The sequence below is a fragment of the Macaca thibetana genome, chromosome 12, assembly GCF_024542745.1.
Source record: "Macaca thibetana thibetana isolate TM-01 chromosome 12, ASM2454274v1, whole genome shotgun sequence".
Taxonomy (NCBI): Eukaryota; Metazoa; Chordata; class Mammalia; order Primates; family Cercopithecidae; genus Macaca; species Macaca thibetana.
The window spans coordinates 67739560-67759536 of NC_065589.1; the positions used below are offsets into that span (position 1 = coordinate 67739560).

General features: G+C 37.3%; 1 protein-coding gene across 3 annotated transcripts in view; it reads left to right on the top strand.

Moving 5' to 3' along the window:
- The window catches only part of ATF2 (activating transcription factor 2), a 90535-nt gene that overhangs the window by 12622 nt on the left and 57936 nt on the right, over positions 1-19977 (top strand). For all 3 annotated transcript variants that reach the window (XR_007718278.1, XM_050751772.1, XM_050751773.1), the window contains exons 2-3: positions 2450-2560; positions 16441-16515. Coding sequence is in view for 2 of the 3 variants with exons in the window: in XM_050751772.1 (XP_050607729.1) it covers positions 16484-16515 (32 nt within the window). In the remaining variant the exon portion in view is untranslated. The remainder of the gene's footprint in view (positions 1-2449; positions 2561-16440; positions 16516-19977) is intronic.

A 19977-nucleotide genomic window follows, 5' to 3' on the forward strand; every position in this document is an offset into this window, starting at 1 on the left:
GGCTGGTCTCAAACTCCTGACCTTGTGATCCACCATCCTCGGCCTCCTAAAGTGTTGGGATTACGGGTTTGAGCCACAGCACCCGGCCTAAAATCTTTTATACTATATTTTTACTGTACTGTTTCTGTGTTTAGATACACAAATACCATTCTGTTACAAATGGTAACAGTATTCATTACCGTAACATCCTGTACAGGTTTGTAGCCTAGGAGCAAAAGGCTATATCATCAAGGTTTGTGTGAGCATAGTCTGAAGTTTGCACAATGATGTTTTGGCTTACCTTCACATTTCTCAGAATGTATCCCTGTTCTTAAGTGATGCATGATTATATAAGAAATACTTGTACAATAAGTCGGGTAGTGGGGGTAAAGGAGAGGCTCCTTACATCTGTGCCTTTCAAGTTACAAAAAAGGATGTTATTTTTAATGTTGTTCAAAGTCTGGGTGATTATCTTAACATTGCATGTGTTAAGATATAAGCTATACAGGCCAGTTACAACTGGCTGTCTTACTTCCTTTTGCTTGAAATGACAATACCAGTTTGTCTTCCAGTTTTTTAGGGTATTATTAATGGCAAAAACCGCAACTACTTTTGCAACTGATCTTTTGTGAGCAGCTGCTGAAATAAGAACACAAATATCTCTATACAAATAGGAAAACCTAAAGCCATACTTTAAAAAATAAACATTTCTCTGAAAGAAACAATTTGCAGAAATTTGTCTTTACCAAGAAGATGTGGTCCTTTACAGTATCCCACAGAGCCATTTATCCTTTGAATTGCTGCTCCATTTTTGCAGTCCCTATTTTACATTTGTATGGCTAAATATCCTATTTGGGTCCTTTTTCCCTTAAGGAACAGCCTGTATATAAAACAATTTTGTTGCCGGCGTTGAAATGAGTTTCTAGTTTCTGATACAACAGTGTTTTAAACATATTAAACATTTAAACATGTTTCAAGCAATCTTGAAAGTGTCAGTAAATTCAAAGTTAAGTGCAACCCTTCTTTCCAACATTCTGCATAATAGGAAAATCTCCCAATACTTATATGACCTGGTAATGGAAACTCAGCACTGAGATAACGTAGAGCAAAGTGTCTTTCTCTTTGAATATTGTGCCTTTTCTTAATGCGGTTGGTAACTGAGCTTTGTGCCAGGTTCTTACTCATTCTCACCTTGACCACACCATTACTTACATAATGATTCTGAGCAGTCGTTTCTGAGTTTTGTAGACTGAGTATGTGAGTTTACCTTTCCAAACGACAACAATTTAGGTAGTTTCTTTGCTCTTACATTGTCATTCTAGTCTTCATATTCTTCCTTTCTTCTTTTGTCACCTATAGATTGGCCTTACATATTAAAGAAGTCTTTATGAATGTTAGTTTTGGCTCCTGACAGGACTTCTGCTTTCGAAAACTCTCTTTAGTAGATTGCCAAGCCATCTCCCTGAGATATCCAGACATCTTACATTTTAGAATGAAATAAGTATGAGGACAGAAACAACTAATTGTCTGCCAATATTCCTTCTCTTCTTTTTTCTTATTGGTAGATGATCCAGTTCTTAAGCATATGGTGAAATAAAAGACATACTTCGTAGCCCCCTGATAGCTATGGTCATATGACTAAGTTCTAAACCATGAAATGTAAATAAAAGTTTCCTGTGAGATTTCTGAAAATTTTCCTTAAAGGGAGGCTATTGCTTATCTCCTTTTTCTCATCTTGCTGTCGGTTCAGCAGATGTGATGGCTAGAACTTGAACAGTATTTTTAAAACCATGAAGGAGAAGCCACATGTTGAGGATGTCAGACCAACAAAATATAAGGACCCTTGGTTCCAAGTGATCATGGTTCTGGATTGCCTATGTTTTTTTGTGAAAGAAGTAAACTTCTGAATCATTTAAGCCATTGTTATTTTGAGTTTTCTGTCATTAACGGCTGAATCTAATCCTAACTGATACACATATTTTTAAAAGTCAAGCTTTTTCCAAATAAGCGCATAGACTGGGTCCCCTGGATTTTATTGTGCAGCAGTGACACAAGAAAAACTGTTAATCTCTACTCTAAAAATTTTGATGCTCAAATGCAGCACTGACATTTCACCTGTTATCTATGACTCCTCCTCTTTCATTTTTCTACTTTCACCAAGGTTTCATTACCCTACTTCCATCCTCGAAACTTGATACCTCTAATAGGTGGTAATACCTCTAATAAGTGGTAATATACCAGGAGTTACGGGAGGCTACAGGATAAACATCTTCTGGAGCATTGACAATTTGGAGAGAGAACCTTAAGTTTTATATTGAAGAACATGTAATGGAAGGCAAAATTTATATGGATTTTTGAAATATTAAGAAAACATTTTTTAAAATTTTATGGAATTGAAATACAAGAGGCTATTAATTTAGATCCCACATGGTAATAAGTTGACTCTTTTCTGCCTCTCTTTTTCCCTAAGGATACTAGATGGAAACTTGAGAAAGGACTGCTTACTTGATTAGAGCTGCTTACTTGATAAGGCATTCCTGGAAGCAGAGTAAATAAAGCTCATGGCCCACCAGCTAGAAAGGTAAGAGATTTAAGCTTTTTAACATAAAAGTATTCTTTTCATTTTGTGATTATCTTTCAAATATTACTGAATTTAGTAGATGTTTCCAGACAGTTGTCTTCAGAATGCTAATGTCCTACCATATTGATAGTGTTTAGTAAAAAAAGATTTTGAGATTTAGCAAATTTGGAAATGTCTTTTTGGAGATAGAATGAATGTCAGCATATAAAAGCACAATGAAGACTTAGGTTAAATATTTAATTTTGTTTAACATATAGAGGTTCCTAAATTTATCTGACTAGGGACCCCTCTTTAGTAAAGGGTTCCAGTATGAAGGTCTCAGTTCTCCTAAGAATAATAATAGAAATTAATCTGAGGTATTTTGAGGTATCTTTCAAAAATATTTTGGGCAAAAAGTTTACCCGCTCTAAGGCTGTACAAGCTAACTAAAATGTCAAATTTATTTGCTTTCTAATTGAATTATATCAACTAAGTTTGTTACCACAGTTGTCTCATGCTGATCAGAAACATTAATTGGAAGTTATACAATCCCTCCTACCTACCTTTATTGAGTATCTACTATGTGCCAGCTACAGAATGGTGATATTAGAGTGTAAAGTAGAATTTTTTTTTTAATCTCAAGCTATTTACAGTTTGGGGATGTAGCTTCTACATATGGAAGGAAAATACCAATTTAATAAATGTGGTCTGGTGTACAAAATCTTTCTAAACGTGGTAATAGACTTTGTTAGATATATCAGAATACACAAGCAGATTGGCTTTTTTGTCACACCTGTATCTGGAGGTTCACATCAAAAGAAAAACTATGCATAAAAGTATAGTTATTCTAATTTTGACAAAAATTCGGAAAATAATTTAAATCTATTAATACATTTGTATATTTGAAAAGCAAAAAATTTTAAAGCAAGTATAAAGTGGAATGGGTGATAACACTTGATAATTTTTTCTTACTCTCTGATACCTGCATTAAATAATTTTAAGCTGCTTGACTAACTTAAATTATCAAGTTTACTAGAAGCAGTCATCATAAAATATAAGCTCCATGAGGTCAGGAACTGTGTCTGTGTCATCGTACCCTGAAGTCTAGCACATTCCTACTAGACTATTTGTGCTCAATAATGTTTATTGCATGTGCTTAATAATGTTTATTGACTGAACGATGGGGTAAATGAGAGATCCAAATTTGAGGGTAGCAGAGTAGTGGATGGAAGGAGCTCAGAAGTTAGTGGTGTTGACTAAGAAAGGGATGGATGAATGGGAAATGGATGATATAAGGGAGGAGACTGATTAGAAGCCTACATAGCTAGAGCCAGAGATTAAGGGGAAGCCTAGGACTGGTTAGGAGGCAGTGGTCAGTCCATGCAAGGGTCTGGAAACAATGTTAAGCATTTGAGACTATCCTGTGAGCAATTTTTTTTTCCATAACTGATCCTTTACTGTCATTTTGATAGTACTGCTTTAGTTCAAACCATTATTCTCCCTTGAACTTAGCAGTAGCTTGTGCCAGTTTTCTGTTTTTTCTTCTTATTGTTGTTTAGATTTACCTCTTATTTTTGTTATTTTTTGCCAGTATTTTATGCATAGTGTGCTGCCTTCTTTAATCCATCCTCTACACTTTTATTAGTGATCTTGCAAAAATCCTCCTCTTGATTTAGTTCACCTACTTAAAATGTTTCAATTTCTTACAACACAGTTGGACAAACTTTTTCTTTAACGGGGGTGTGGGTGACTGATTGTACATATTTTAGGCCTTGTGGGAACCACATATGATCTCTATTGCATAGTCTTCTTTGTCCCCACCCCCACCTTTAACAATTTTAAAGTGTGAAAAACTCAGCAGTTTGATCCAAGGCCATAGTTTATATAACCTTGGGGCAATGGGAAGGGAAAGAAGGATGGTGGAAGGGCAAGTAAGGGTGGAATCCAAACATTTTACCATGATATTAAAGGCGTTTCAAGATTTCGATGTCTCTTTGGTCTTACTCTCTTAATCTTCTATCCTGTTGATGAGAAGAGTGAAACTCTAAAATATTTGAAGAGATTTATTTGGAGCCAAATATGAGTGGCAAGTGGCTGATGACACAGCCCAGGAGACCCTGAGAATATGTGCCCAGGATGGTTGGGCTACAGCTTGGTTTTATACATTTCAGGGAGACGTAAGACATCAATCAATACATTTAAAATGTGCATTGGTTGGGTCCAGAAAGGTAGGACAACTGGAAGTTTGCGGGGTGGGGTGCTGTGCTCCAGTTCATAGGATTCAAAGATTTTCTGATTAGCAGTTGGTTGAAAGAGTTACTATCTAAAGACCTGGAATCAATAGAAAGGAATGTCTGGGTTAAGATAAGGGGTTGTAGAGAGTAAGGTTTTATCATGCAAGAGAATAGATTATAAATGCTTCTTATCAGACTTAAAGAGTCCATTCTATCAATCTTAAGGTCTCCCTGTTGATATTAATGTTGGGTGCCTGAATTTCAAAGGGAGGAGGGTATAGTGAGTCATCTAGGACCTCCACTTCCCATCATGGCCTTAACTAGTTTTTTGGGTTAACTCTGGAATGCCCTGGGCCAAGGGAAGGGTCTATTGGTTGGGGGGCGTAGAATTTTATTTTTGATTTACAATCCCACGCTTCAGCTATCAGAGGGTCTCAGAGACTCCTCAGTGGACTCTGCTTTATTGTGCCTCAAGATGCTGTCTCCTCTTTATGAAATATCCCAGAATGGCTGATGCCTCTTGCTTTGAGAAAACTCAACTCAGGCATTACTTCCTTTGGTAGCATTTCAGGGCCCTCTCCAGGATAGACTAGGTATTTAGGGAATAGAAACTCAATCAGATAAATTCAAGTAAAAAGAGGGTGAGACTCATACTAATGGTACTGAAGACTCTCAGATCCAGTCACAAAACATAGTTGGGTGTCACAGAAACTATTTTCCTTCCTCTTGGCTGCGTGATTTCTCACCTCTATTTTTCTGTGCCTGCTCCATTCTGGCTTTTATTAGTTTTTTTGTCAGTAAGAATATGACAGAAAATGTCTACCGGTCCTAAAATATGATCTTGAATCTCTGATGCTCACCTCTGTGTCACTGATTGTTTGCTTTCTGCAGATTTCCTGAAGAGGTAGTCTGATTGGCTTAACTTGATCAGTATCTCCCCTAGTTTACCTGAGGCAGATATGTCAGGATCATGGATATATAGGATTACCTGTTACTGCACTGTTGGCAAATCAAGCTCTCTAAGAGGGGAATATGAATGCTTTGGAGAGATGACCAGCTCCAGTTTATTCTTTATGTTCCCATAGCATGTCTTTATTATTATATGTATCACTGAATTACTATTTTCACTTTTTTTCTTCCTTACTAGTCTGATTTTAAGGCAGGGACTATATCTTATTCTTTTTAAAAAAATGTGTATGTATTTTCATAAAAACCATGGTAACATCAAGCAACTGTTATTCTTAATATGATATTAGATACAAAATAGGCAGTGAATTGTTTTCCAAATAAATTTTATGAAGTAAATGATTTGTGTTGGAAATGTTCGGAGTGCTATATATCATCTATAACATTTAGTATTACCTGTATTTTAGAAACTTGTTTGGAAACTTGAGTACATGCTTAACAGGTTAAGAGTTTGCAACATTTATAGTTCTATAACCAACTAAATAGAAGATCAGTCAAATTCACATTTTAGAATCCGGATATTTCTAAAGTCAGTCACCAGAAATGTGCTTGCTCCCTCCCATTTCTGTAGATTGATTTAATAATAGCACTATTTTCTATGAAGTGAATTGCTTTCCTCATTTGTTTTTGATAGGGATGTAGGAAAATAAAATATTTTATCGTGTGAATCACTTCAGTGATATAATTAAAAATGATGTGGGAATATTGATACTACAGCCTAAAGCATCTTCCTCTTCCTTAGACTTAACCTACGTGTCATATTTTAAAAAGGGAACAAGACGCTAACAGAATAAATGATTATATAATATCACCCTTTGAGTCTTCAGATTTGTAAATTGTTCTACTGTAGTATGATTTTACTTGCTCTTAACCTTGCATTATGGAATGTAGTTTTTCTATTCTTTGATATATGTCATAGCATGAAAATTATAAACAAAAAGCAAGCAGAGAGTTCTTAGAGAATAAATATATCTTGTAGTGTTTTTTTCATGACTTCTGCTACAAACTGCATGATGTTAATTATACAATAGTTATACAGTACTCCCCCCTTATCTGTGGAGGATAAGTTCCAAGAGCCCCAGTGGATGCCTGAGACTGTTGATAGTACTGAGCCCTATATATGCTATATTTTTTCCTATGAAGTAATGAGCAGGTAGCATATATAGCCTGGATGTGCTTGACAAAGCGACGATTCACATCTTGGGTGGAATGGAGCAAGAAGATGCGATTTCACCACTCTATTTAAAACAGCACACAGTTTAAAACCTATGAATTGTTTATTTCTGGAGTTTTCCATTTAATATTTTTGGACTGCTGTTGACTGTGGGTAACTGTAACCATGGAAAGGGAAGCTGCAGGTAAGTGGAGGACTGCTATATAATGAATTATTACAGTGCATATTATTTACATACAACTTAAACTCCTTCTGTAAGTTTTTTCCTTTTTCATTTTTTACTTCAAAACTCTTTAAGAGTTCTACAATAAGACATTCTCTTACAAATTCACAATATGTCCACGAAAGTCAGGAAGTTAACATTGGTATATTGCTACTATCTAATCTGCAGGTCACATTTAAGTTCTTCCAGTTGTTCTGGCCTAATTGTACTTTATAGGAAAAGGATTCAGTCTAGAATCTCAGGTTGCAATTACTTGTTATGTTGCATTGGTCTTTTAAAATCAGAAACAGTTCCTTAATGTTTCCTTGAATATAATGACTTTGGTGCTTTTGGAGATTATTATGCCAGTTAATTTATAGAGTTTACCTCAATTTGGGGTTATGTAGTACTTCTTCATTATTAGATACAGGTTATATATCTTTGGCATGACTATTATAGAAGTGATGCCGTGTCTTACTACATTCTATCAGTGGGACATAATTTTATTTTCCTTATTTCTAATGGGGTTAAGTCACATCACTTGATTAAGGTGATGTTTGCCAGGCTTTTGTGCTGTAAATTACTTTTGCCCTTAGTAATTAAGCTGTATAGGGAGATATAATACTTTGAGATGATATAAATATCCTGTTTCTTATCAGACGTTCAGTTTATTCCTTTATATCAGTATGGGTTCATAGAACCCTCTTTATTCACGATGTGATCCAGTACTATCATTATTTATTTTGATCATCAAATTATCCCAGATTTAAGTCCTTTCTTACCTTCTGGCCAAATCTGGCGGCAGTACAGGATGGCTCTTGAATATCTTGTGCCAGAAAGTAAGGAAGGACCTTCTTCTCTATTTCCACTACAAGACCCATCCTGTACTGCTGAATTAGAAGCAGGTAATTCTACAAGGAGCTGAGCTCCCTTTTGGTGGAGAATGGTATTTATACACTGTATTAGGCTATTCTTGCATTGCTCTAAACAAACACCTGAGACTGGGTAATTTATAAAGAAAAGAGGTTTAATTGGCTCCTGGTTCCACAGGCTGTAGCGCTGACATCTGCTTGGCTTCTTGGGAAGCCTCAGGGAGCATTTACTCATGGCAGAAGGCAAAGCAGGAGCAGGCGCATAACATGGTGAGAGCAGAAGCAAGAAGAGAGTTGCAGGGGGCACACACTTTTAAAAAATCAGATCCCCCGGGTACTCATTCACTATCGCGAGGACAGCACTGAGCCATGAGGGATCTGCCCCAACACCTCCCACCAGGCCCTACCTCCAACATTGAAGATTACAATTCAACATGAGATTTGGCGGGAACATATTCAACCTGTATCACACACCAAAGTCTGGATGCTAAGTGTGCTTATTGCTTATTGGGGTTTCAGCGTTCCCAGGCCCTCTCAGTGGACACAGCTGGGGACATACATGAACATATATGCATGCATATACACATTAACATCTACATTTCTGTATCTTTATGTTGAGAACCATAAGTTACCACCAATATCTTCAAATGTCATCTAATACCAAGGCTCATTCTATATTTATAATTCCCTTCAACTGGAGTATGAATTCACTCTTACGTAGGACATCCTTGATATATTTACTTATTTGATCAATATCCATCTATTTACATAATTAATTGTCTGGTGCCATCGGGCACTCTCTTTTCCTCTCCATCAAGTAGATGTCTTCCTGTTTGGGTCCTGACACCCTATGCTGGACTAGTGCCACTCCTATCCTTTACTTTATGTGCATGCCTCCTTAGCCCACTTGGGCACTGACAGCTCACATCAGGCTGCCTTCCCTTTTTTTGTTACCCATCTGAGACTCCAACATTAAATGCAGGGCTGACCACCTCCTTCCCAGCGCAACCCTCAACTCATCTATCCTCCAGTGGACATCTTTATCACTCTGCTTAGACTCAGACACTGCAGTAGGCTGCCCTCAGGTAGCCTGTCTGAGCTGCCTCCTGTGCAGATGCTCTATATTTGTTTTCTCTGGTGGCTTAACTTTTATGTGAATTTTAAGTTGGGAGATGCGTTTTGCTTGTTAATTTCTCCCATTTTCTTCTATTCATCTTTTCTTAAAATGTTTTTCTTTATTATTCTGTTTTCTTATTGGCATTTTTTAATACGTGATTCCATTTGATAATGAGCCTAATAACTCTAGAAATTCTAAAAACCTCTCTGTACTATTAAAAGTGGTTTACATAAAATTTCTGTATAGTTGTTCGTTGTAAAATAGCAGGAGAAATATTTTTTTCTCATTTTTGACCTTGAATAAGGTCAGACCTCAGTCTCCTTATTTACAAAATGAATAGTTAGGGCTATGTTAGGAAAACGACAAGGTGTCTGATCAGAAATTAATGTCATAAGAAAAAGCCTATACCCTATATTCAAGTGAAAGAATTTTAACATTTTATTTTTTTAAAATGGGTAAAGAGTCAGGTGCAGTGCCTCATGCCTGTAATCCTAGCACTTTGGGAGGCTGAGGCAGGAGGATGGCTTGAGCCTAGAAGTTCAAGATCAGCCTGGGAAACATAGGGAGATCCTGTCTCTACAAAAAATATAAAAAGTAGCTGGAGATGGTGATGTACACCTGTAGTTCCAGGTATTCACAAGGCTGAGGTGGAAGGATTGCTCGAGCCTGAGAAGTGGAGCCTGTAGTGAACCATGATCATGCCACTGCACTCCAGCCTGGGTGACAGAGCAAGACCTCATCTTGAAAAAAAAAAAAACGGGGACTGGGCAGAGGAGGCATTTTACATAGAAGTATAAATGACTGTTATATATATGAAAAAGTTCAACCTCATTAGTGTGTCAAGATATGCAACTTTAAAATTAGTTTTTTTACTAATATGACAAAAATGTTAATGGTATCCACTGTTGGTGTTGGTATTGAGAAATGAGGTCTTTTTCTGCTGGTAAAGTAGAAATCAATACTGTATATTTGGAGGGCAGTTTAGTAATATAAATCAAAAGCCTTAAAATATGCCTTTGCTTTGATATAGCAGTTTCACTTCTAGAAGTTCATCGTCTGGAAATTATTACAGATATTGCACAAAGATTTGTCCCAAAGATATTCATTGATGATAAAAGCCCATTAATAATTATATGGTGGAGTACTATATAGCCATTAAAAATTACATCTACTATTTAATGACATTACTATTTAATTATATGGCAGAATTTAGATAACTGCATTTTAGAGGAAGTTATAATACTATTTATATATTTTTTCTTCTTTCATTTTCATAGTGTCATGTTTTTATAATTTATAAAGTTATGTATCACCATACATTGACAAGACTAGACTTTGTACTCTGGAATGTTAACAGTAGTTATCTCTGAATGGTAGTATTCAAGGTAACTTTTATTTTCTTCTTTTTGCTCTTTTATATTATTCTTGGAGCAGATTTAAAGTTCCTTACAATGCCTTAGTTCATTAGGTGTAGTTTAGTTTATATTATCAGGACATAACAAGTGACCTCCTTCTGAACGCCAGTGAAAATTTCAGCTTTTAGCCAGGCATGGTAGCATTGCCTGTAATCCCAGCTACTTACTTAGGAAGCTGAGGCGGGAAAATCACTTGAGCCCAGGATTTCAAGGCTGCAGTGAGCTATGATCATGCCACTGCACTCCAGCCTGTGTGACAGAGCAAAACTCTGTCTCTTAAAACACTCTCTCTCTCTCTCTCTCTCTCTCTCTCTCTCGCTCTCTCGCTCTCGCTCGCTCCCTCTCGCTCTCTTTTTCTGTTTCTGTCTCTCTGCAGCTTTAGGGTTTTTTAGAATTATGTAAGATTGATCTCTCTCTCTCTCTCTCTCTCTCTCTCTCTCTCTCTCTCTCTCCAGCTTTAGGGTTTTTTAGAATTATGTAAGATTGATCATTTATACAGGATACCTAATAGTAGAAATTGCTATATGTTGTAACAAACAAAATTGAAAGTAGAATTTAAACAAGTATGGAGTTCTAAAATAGCATGCTTTATAGCAATAAAATAGAGAAAATATGAGGAGCATATACGTGTTTGTATGTGGAACTGTCTTAGAAAACTGGAAAGAGGGCCAGGCACAATGGCTCAGGCCTGTAATCCCAGTGCTTTGGGAGGCCAAAGTGGATGTGGATCACTTGAGTTCAGGAGTTCAAGACCAACCTGGCCAACATGGTGAAATCCCTTCTCTACTAAAAATACAAAAAGATTAGCCGGGCGTGGTGGCGGGCTTCTGTAGTCCCAGCTACTTGGGAGACTGAGGCAGGAGAATGGCGTGAACCTGGGAGGCGGAGCTTGCAGTGAGCCGAGATTGCGCCACTGCACTCCAGCCTGGGTGCCAGAGCAAGACTCCATCTCAAAAAAAAAAAGAAAAGAAAAATATGTTGATAGTTCTGTATTGGTTCTACAAGAACCACATACCTAGGTGAAATTTTTAAGTGTTGAAAATAAAGCTTCATGTTGTATTTAATTTGGATAAAATGCCCGGGGCACTTTATTAAGCCCCTGCACAGTAGGAGTCAGAAAGTTGCCATTTCAAAGCTGGAAATTATGCTGCGTTTTTATAGGATGTGAAATGAAGAATCCAGCCCATGGTGGGATGGGAGGAGGGAAAAAAGCTAGAGTGAGTTTCACTGACTTAAGTAATTAACAGATGTCATTTATGAATGGTCAAATGGTCATTAGCCCTGGTCTTTGACTTCATGCAGCTGTGGCAGGAAGGTTATTTCATAAGCCTTGAAGTTCATATTTTAAGGATATTTGTGTATGTGTGTGTGTGTGTTTTGTTTTGTTTTTCCTGAGATAGGGTCTTGCTCTATCCCTCAGGCTGGAGTGTAGTGGCAAGAGCATACTTCACTGCAGTCTCAAAATCCTAGGCTCAAGGGATTCTCCTGCCTCAGCCTCCTGAGTAGCTAGGACTACAGGCACATACTACCATGCCTGGCTAATTTTCAAGTTGCTTTTTTTCTTTCTTTTTTTTTTTTTTTTTTTTTTATAGAGACAGAGCCTTATGTTCCCCAGGGTGGTCTTGAACTCCTGGTCTCTGATCCTTCTGCCTCAGCACCCCAGAGTGCTATCATTACAGGTGTGAGCCATTGCACCTTGGGGAGGATTTATATATTTTTAAAACAGCTCAAGATTCCTTTTAAAAATAGTTTTTTGAGGTATAATTGACTTATAATAAATTATACATATTCAAAGTATACAACTTGATACGTTTTGATTTATACGCATACACCCAAAAAACCATCACCACAATCAAGATGATAAATTTGTCACCCTCAGAAGTTCTCTCATGCCCCTTTGTGATCCTTCCCTCCCACTCCTTCTACTCCTGTCCCTCGGCAACCAGTGATCTGTTTTCTGTCGCTGTGGTTTTCATTTCCTAGAATTTTATATAAATGGAATCGTACAGTATGATTTATTTGACTGTCTCCTTTCACTTGGCATAATTATTTTGAGATTCATCCATTGTTGTTGTATCAGTAGTTTTCAAGAAAATCTCTTTATTCGCTTAAGAATGCCATTGTCACTTTGAACCAAGTTATTAGGAAAAGAAGAGTGTATCTAAGATGCAGTCTGATTTGGGACTTCTAATCTTTGGCATTTTCGCCTAGCTGATTTTTTTTTAACCCACAAGGTATTTTAAACATTCCAGAATGAAGACACTTTTTCTTAGGTGTATCTGTGCAGTGTGACTGCTTCATAGTTACCGCTATGAAATTAAAAATTATTTGTTACTTAAATTTATTCCTGATGTATTTTGTTATTTTTTTCTTAAAGAGGGAGTTATATTATTTTGCTTTTTACACACATTGGTATGGCACTTTAATTTTAGCTTAACTTTTTGGGCATTTTGCTTTAACCTTCATTTTACTTTATGTTCACGAGTGAGTATATTTCAGCAATTTACCTAAGATGTCTTCACCAGTATTGAAGAATTGGAATGGAAGTATTTACAATTTGCTGAGAAACAGGAAAGTCATGTTTTAGATTCTTCATAATATTTGAACTTTAGTTTACCCAAATTTACTGGTCTCTTTAATAAAAATCATCTGTTTACACTTTTCCTGATTAAAAGGGTGGTGGTATTTAATGTAATCTATTTCTTTTTTCTTTTTTTTTTTTTTTTTTTTTTTTTTTTTTTTTTTTTTTTTGAGATGGAGTCTCACTCTGTTGCCCAGGCTGCAGTGCAGTGGCCGCCTCCCGTGTTCAAGCAGTTCTCCTGCCTTAGCCTCCCGAGTAGCTGGGATTTACAGGCATAAACCACCACACCCACTAATTTTTGTGTTTTTAGTAGAGAAGGGGTTTCACCACGTCAGCCAGGCTGGTCTCGAACTCCTGACCTCAGGTGATTCTCCTGCCTCGGCCACCCAGGGTGCTGGCATTACAGGCGTGAGCCACTGCGCCTGACCATGTATTTCTTTAAAACCTTGGAGCATAGAAGTTGGTAGCCTCTCCAAGATGCAGAGTTATTATTTCCATGTGAAGTAAATGTGGACTTAACGCATTTTACAAATTACAGTTTCTTTTTTAAAATTTTTTAGAATGTACCCAACTGATATAATTTCTTCTAACAATTTAACAATCACTCTGTGCCTGCTGTTAGCAAGTAAGATACTGTGCAGATATAATGATGAATAGAGACAGCCTTATAATTTTAATAACAGTAGAAATAATAGAACTGCAACTGCCATTTTATCCAGTACTCATGTGCCGAGCATTGTGCTGTATACTTTGCATATACTATTTTAAAATGCTTACAACAACTGTGAGGTAGGTGATACTACCCTTGTATTATAGTTGGGGAAACTGAAGCACAAAATTATTTAGAACCTTGCACAATATTTTATAACTTACGAGTGGCAAAACCAGGTTTTGGAGCCAATTCTGACTCAAAAGCTCATATTCCTTTGGCTATGTTATGTTTCTTCAAGAAGTAGTAGGCAGTAGAATGGGGTGGGAGAAGCACAGATTATATAATAGATGACATTACAGAACATAATGTGGATGCTGTAAGCAAAGCATAAACAACATTGTTCATGGGAGAAATTTTTAATCTGGATTATGGGGAAGGTATCACAAAGGAAATGTTATTTGAACTGGGCCTTGACAGTATAATAACAAAGAAGGCAAACATTCATTTGGGAGGGTATATTTTAGGGAGAGCTAAAATAATATGCAAACTGAGGGTGATTTTCAGAGAATGGCAGGCAGTCTGATACTGTTAAATGGGCCATGGTGTATTGGAAGTAGCACTTAGAAGGAAGTCAGATTAGATATAAATGATAGCTAAATTTGTATCTCTCAAAGTATACCTAAAAGGTTGAGTCTGTAGGATTTACTAAGTGGATAATCAGATTTGTATTATGGCATTCAGTGATAGTTTTGAATCTTAATTTGAGGTTGTAAGAAAAGGAGCTCTGAGTTGGATGCTTGATTAGTTAATGTAAGCCCCATCACTATCTTGGAAACTCCATGAAGACAGGTAACTATCTTGATTTACCAGTACATCCCCAGCATCTAGCAGGAAGTACTCATGCCAAGTACCAAATGGAAACTCAGGACCAAGGAAGATAAATGTTAGAAGAAGAGTTAGGAGAAATCAAAGAAGCCGATTTCTAAAAAATTTTTCCTAGAACTTTCCTGGGTGCTTTTCATGACAGTTGATTGTCCTGCCAGTATAGATTGTAGATACTTGCCAGAGAGTAATATGATATATTAACAATTCTCTATGTGCAGTCATTGACTTCTCCAACAATCTATAGCTCAACAAAACCTCCCTTCCAGGCTTCTGTTATGAGCATATTTGCAACAATGCAGTAAAAGGGAGATAAGCCTGGATTTATAGACTTTAGATTCAGTTAGATTAACAAAGAGATAGCATTTAAGCCTCCCAGAATTGTTATCGTTTCTGTCTCAGGGTGCTTGAACTGTTAATATTTATAGCTCTCTTAGCTAAGTATAGAAAATGGTAATAAGGGAATGGAGTTTTTATTTGTTGGCTAAGAAATAGGCTGCTGTGTAGGTAAGAAACTTGTTTTGTAGAGGAGGGGAATAGTATAGTGGAGAGTAGAAAAGATTAAGGAGAAGGGTACCAAGGGCTAACTCCCTCTGAAAGTTTTTCTACAACTATCAGATTGATCCTTCCACTTCCTCTCTACTGTCATAGTATTTTTAACTCTTATTCCTACCAAATTAATTGGCATTGTACTTCCATATTCCTTTTTCTTCTAGACTGAAAGTTTATCAAATGCAAGGAGAATTTTCTTCATCTTTGTGTCTGTGTATAGTTGATGTTTAAATATTCCTTGTACTAAACTGAGCTAGGCGCTGTTGTAGGTGTTAACCCAAAGATAAGTTCCTTGCCCTCATGAAGCTCATATTCTACTTGTAATGACGGAAGCATGGCTACTATAAATTTCCTTAGATTTTTCTAGTGTTCTTTTTCCTCTCCTCGCAGACAGCGTGGTAAAGTTGAATGTGAATGAAGAAATGGAACCCTCTTAGATAAAAATTTTGCATAGGACAAGGGAAGAAACTTGCTCTCTTCTTCTTATTTCCTATACCAGATCGACCTTTACTCCAGGACACTGAACTTTGGCTAGTTACACATTTCCCCACAAGAATTACCAAATTTTTCTGAGTATGACATTTTTGAAACTTCATTTATGAACAGAATTATGAAAAATGCAAATTTCCTCTATGCACCATTAGCTTATTTGAATAACCACATAGTTACTCTTATTTACCACTGGATGAGGTTTCAGTGACTATAAGGTGAAGCCATTGGTGGAGTTTTAAAAATGGGTCATTAACCTGAGTAGTTTCAGTATACTGTACTTGTCCTTAAGCTGATACAAATGGGAGCTGTTTATATAGATCAACTACATTGTAGGACAGATATATTTTGATGAATTAGGCTGAGAAGCTGAATACCAGTAAGTACATTTTTTAAAATTAAAAGCTTTCTGAAGAGAAATATGGAATTACTAGGTTGCATCATTCTCATCAGTGTTCAAAGTAAGGATTTTTTTACTCTCTTAATGGCTGCCCTTCAACCACAGCCCTAAGGACTGAATTAAATGTTTCTTCCTCTTTTACTCCCTTTGGTGGAGTTGGATATATTAATACCTATGTTTAGGATATTTGTGTAGGTGTGTTGATATTTCAAGAGCACTACTCTTATTATAAAAATTCTTAATAGTGACTAGTTTTGGGGTGACAGTAGTGTTACAGAGAGTAATTTGAGCACTTTATTTTCTACTGTGTTTCAAGAAGTGTTTCGGAACTATTTTTAACAGTGTGAAACCACTTTGTTTTTCAGTATTCTTGCCATGAGAAAAAGAATGTGATAAGTTATTCAACTTATGAAATTCAAGTTACATGTGAATTCTGCCAGGTATGTGTGCAATGTTTGGTATTTTTAGCCATTTTTTACATTTTGGGTTATAAAAATCTTTATAGGTTGTTTCTGTTAGATAAGTATTTGTGGTGGGTTTTTTTTCCATAGAAAACAAGTCACTTATTTAGTATGTAGTTTAGCTGATACTCCTATTGTGTTTTTAAATAATCAGATTAAAAGCATCTAAATACACTTAGCTGTGACAGACATAAACATATTTTAAGGTTTTGATTTCCTCTAAAATGAGTTCTATCAGTCCCATGAAATGTTCTGTGAAAAAGTGTTCAAATAGCAAATAGCTATGGCAAAAATGCCATACTCTGGGTGCTCCCCTAGTCATTTTACATTAGCATATTAAAGACTCTGAAGAGTCCTCCAAAAAAAAAAAAAGAAGGAAAGAAAGAAAGAAAAAGTATATTTCAGCATTTCCCAGATTTGTTTGGCCACACCTTTTTTTCTGTGGTGTTTATTGACATCCCTGTTGAAATGTTTTGGGGAGCACTGCTATGAAGGGTTAACTATTTGAAAAAGCTACTATTTGAAAAAGAAACAGTGTTACAGAATTATTAGTTGAGTCAAATATGTTTGCTATATATAATTTCTAGAAAGAAAACAAGTTGATGGAAGGGATAATTAATTGAGAACTTTTATTTTTTTTATTTTTTTATTTTTTTTGAGACGGAGTCTCGCTCTGTCGCCCAGGCTGGAGTGCAGTGGCCGGATCTCAGCTCACTGCAAGCTCCGCCTCCCGGGTTCACGCCATTCTTCTGCCTCAGCCTCCCGAGTAGCTGGGACTACAGGCACCCGCCACCTCGTCCGGCTAGTTTTTTGTATTTTTTAGTAGAGACGGGGTTTCACCGTGTTAGCCAGGATGGTCTCGATCTCCTGACCTCGTGATCCGCCCGTCTCGGCCTCCCAAAGTGCTGGGATTACAGGCTTGAGCCACCGCGCCCGGCCTAATTGAGAACTTTTAAATTGAAATTTAAAAGTAGGAAAGTAATCCTGACTCAGAGATGTCTTTTTGCAGTTGTTTTGTTCAAATCAGGATCCTTAATTTGGTTGTATGTTTATTAAATTTCTTCTAATGGAAAACAGTAACCCTCTTCCTTTGCTCTTCTTTTTATCTCCATGACATTTACTTGTTGAAGAGACCAGGTCATTTGTTCTAACTTATAGTGATTCATCTTAGGGTTTTTTGACTTTACCATGGTGGGAAAGTAATACAGTCACTATACTGCCCAATTCGTGATGGGGTTATGTCCCAATAAACCCATCGTAAGTTGAAAATATCTGTATTGGATTTGGATGATTACCTCGTGGTGGTAGTGTTTAACTTCTTTTTCTGTCTCCTGAATTTCCTTGTAATTGGAGCTAGGGAGGCTTGATTAGATTCACTTTTGACTTTTGACATTCCCTGCCCCCACCCTTAACAACCTTTGGTGTTAATTTAAGACTAATCTGAATTCAGATGCTGTCAGCCTGGTCCAACCATTGTGAAGTTCCTATCACCTTTTCTCCTAATGGTTTTAAAAATCAGACATTGATGATAGTTGCCCAGGTCCATTATTTCATTAGGGATTAAAGTGGTGGTGGTCTTCCTCTTCCACTTCTTCCTCCTCCTCCCCTTCTTCTCCCTCCCTTCTTCCTTATTCCCTCTCCTTCCTCCCTTCTTCCTCCCTCCCTTCTTCTTTCCTCCCTCTTCTCCCTCCCTCCCTCTTCTTTCCTCCCTCTCTCCTCTCTCCCGCCTTCCTTCCTCTCTTCTCTCTCCCTTCCTCTTTCTTCCTTCCCCCTCCCTCCTCCTAGCCTCCTCCTCTTCCTGTTGCTTCTCTTCCTCCTCCCTCTCCTTATTCATTCTTTCTTCTTTCGAGTTTGTTTTTGTTTTTGTTTTGGAGACAGGATCTCTCTCTTGCCACTGATTACTGCAATCTTGACCTCTTGGGTTCAAGGGATCCTCCTTCCTCAGTAACTGGGACCACAGGCAGGTGCCACCATGCCGTGCTATTTTTTTTGTTGTTGTTGAGAAGGGGGTCACAGGGATTTGGACTGAGATTTGATTATGAGAACTTGACAGCTCTGCCTTTGCAACCAAATGGGCAGTGCTTTTGTTTTCATTTTGACTGGAGTGCAGTGACGCGCTCTCGGCTCACTGCAAGCTCCGCCTTCCGGGTTCACGCCATTCTGCCTCAGCCTCCCTAGTAGCTGGGACTACAGGTGCCTGCCACCATGCCCGGCTAATTTTTTGTATTTTTAGTAGAGACGGGGTTTTGAAAGTGTTAGCCAGGATGGTCTCTTTTTAAAAAAAAAAAAAAAAAAAAAAAAGACGGGGTCTTGTTCTGTCACCCAGGCTGGACTGCAGTGGCACAATCACAGGTTACTGCAGCCTGGACTTCCTGGGCTCAAGAGATCCTCCTGCCTCAGCCTCCAGAGTAGTTGGGACTACAGACATGCACCGCCATGATGCTGCCATGAGTGACTGTTTTAAATTATTTGTAGAGATGGGGTCACGCCGTCTTTCCCAAGCTAGTCTTGAACTCCTGGGCTCAAGCCATCCTCCCACCTCAGCCTCCCAAAGTGCTGGGATTATAGTCATGAGCCACTGCACCCAGCTAAAGTGGCAGTTTTCTAATTGTTTTATTCTTCTGCACTTGTTGAAATTCTATAAAGGACTTTTCCTTCATCAACTCTTTGGTTACTGGAAATACATTTTATGCACAAAAGACAGATTAAACACACTGATCTTTTTTTTTTTTTTTTTTTTTTTTACCAGTTTTCAGATAAGGGCATTTTCTTAGTTGTTGGGTTGCGTGACAAGTCCTTACTGGTTTGCTGTGTGCCAGGCTTTCTTTCAATCTCTTACTCCACCTCTACTTAGAGTCCTGTGATAATCACTCATTTTTTTAGGTATACAGTTGTTCCTCAATATCTGTGGGTGATTGAATCCAGGACCTCCTGAAGATACCAAAACCTGAGGATGCTCCAGTTTCTTATATAAAATAGTGTAGTATTTGCATATCACCTATGCACCTCCTCCTGTATACTTTAAATCATCTCTAGGTTACTTTATACCTAATACAATGCATATGCTATGTGAATAGTTGTTATACTATATTGTTTAGGTAATAACGACAGGAAAAAAAGTCTGTACATGTTTAGTACAGATGCAGTTTTTTCCCACATATTTTTGGTCCAAGATTGATTGAATCCATGGATGCAAAACTCATGGATACAGAGGGGTGACTGTACATATTCTTTGATTTTTAATTATTTTTTATACTATGTGTCCTTCTCAAAGCTTCTGTAAGGTTTCCTGGAACACACTGTATCCGGATGTAGTTACCTGTATAATTTTTGTCTTTTTCCTAGTATTAGGTTAGATACACTATTTGCTTCTTTTTTGCCTTTTATTGAGGTATAATTTAAATAGAATGAAATGCACCATGTAGAGTAAAATCTGTTTGA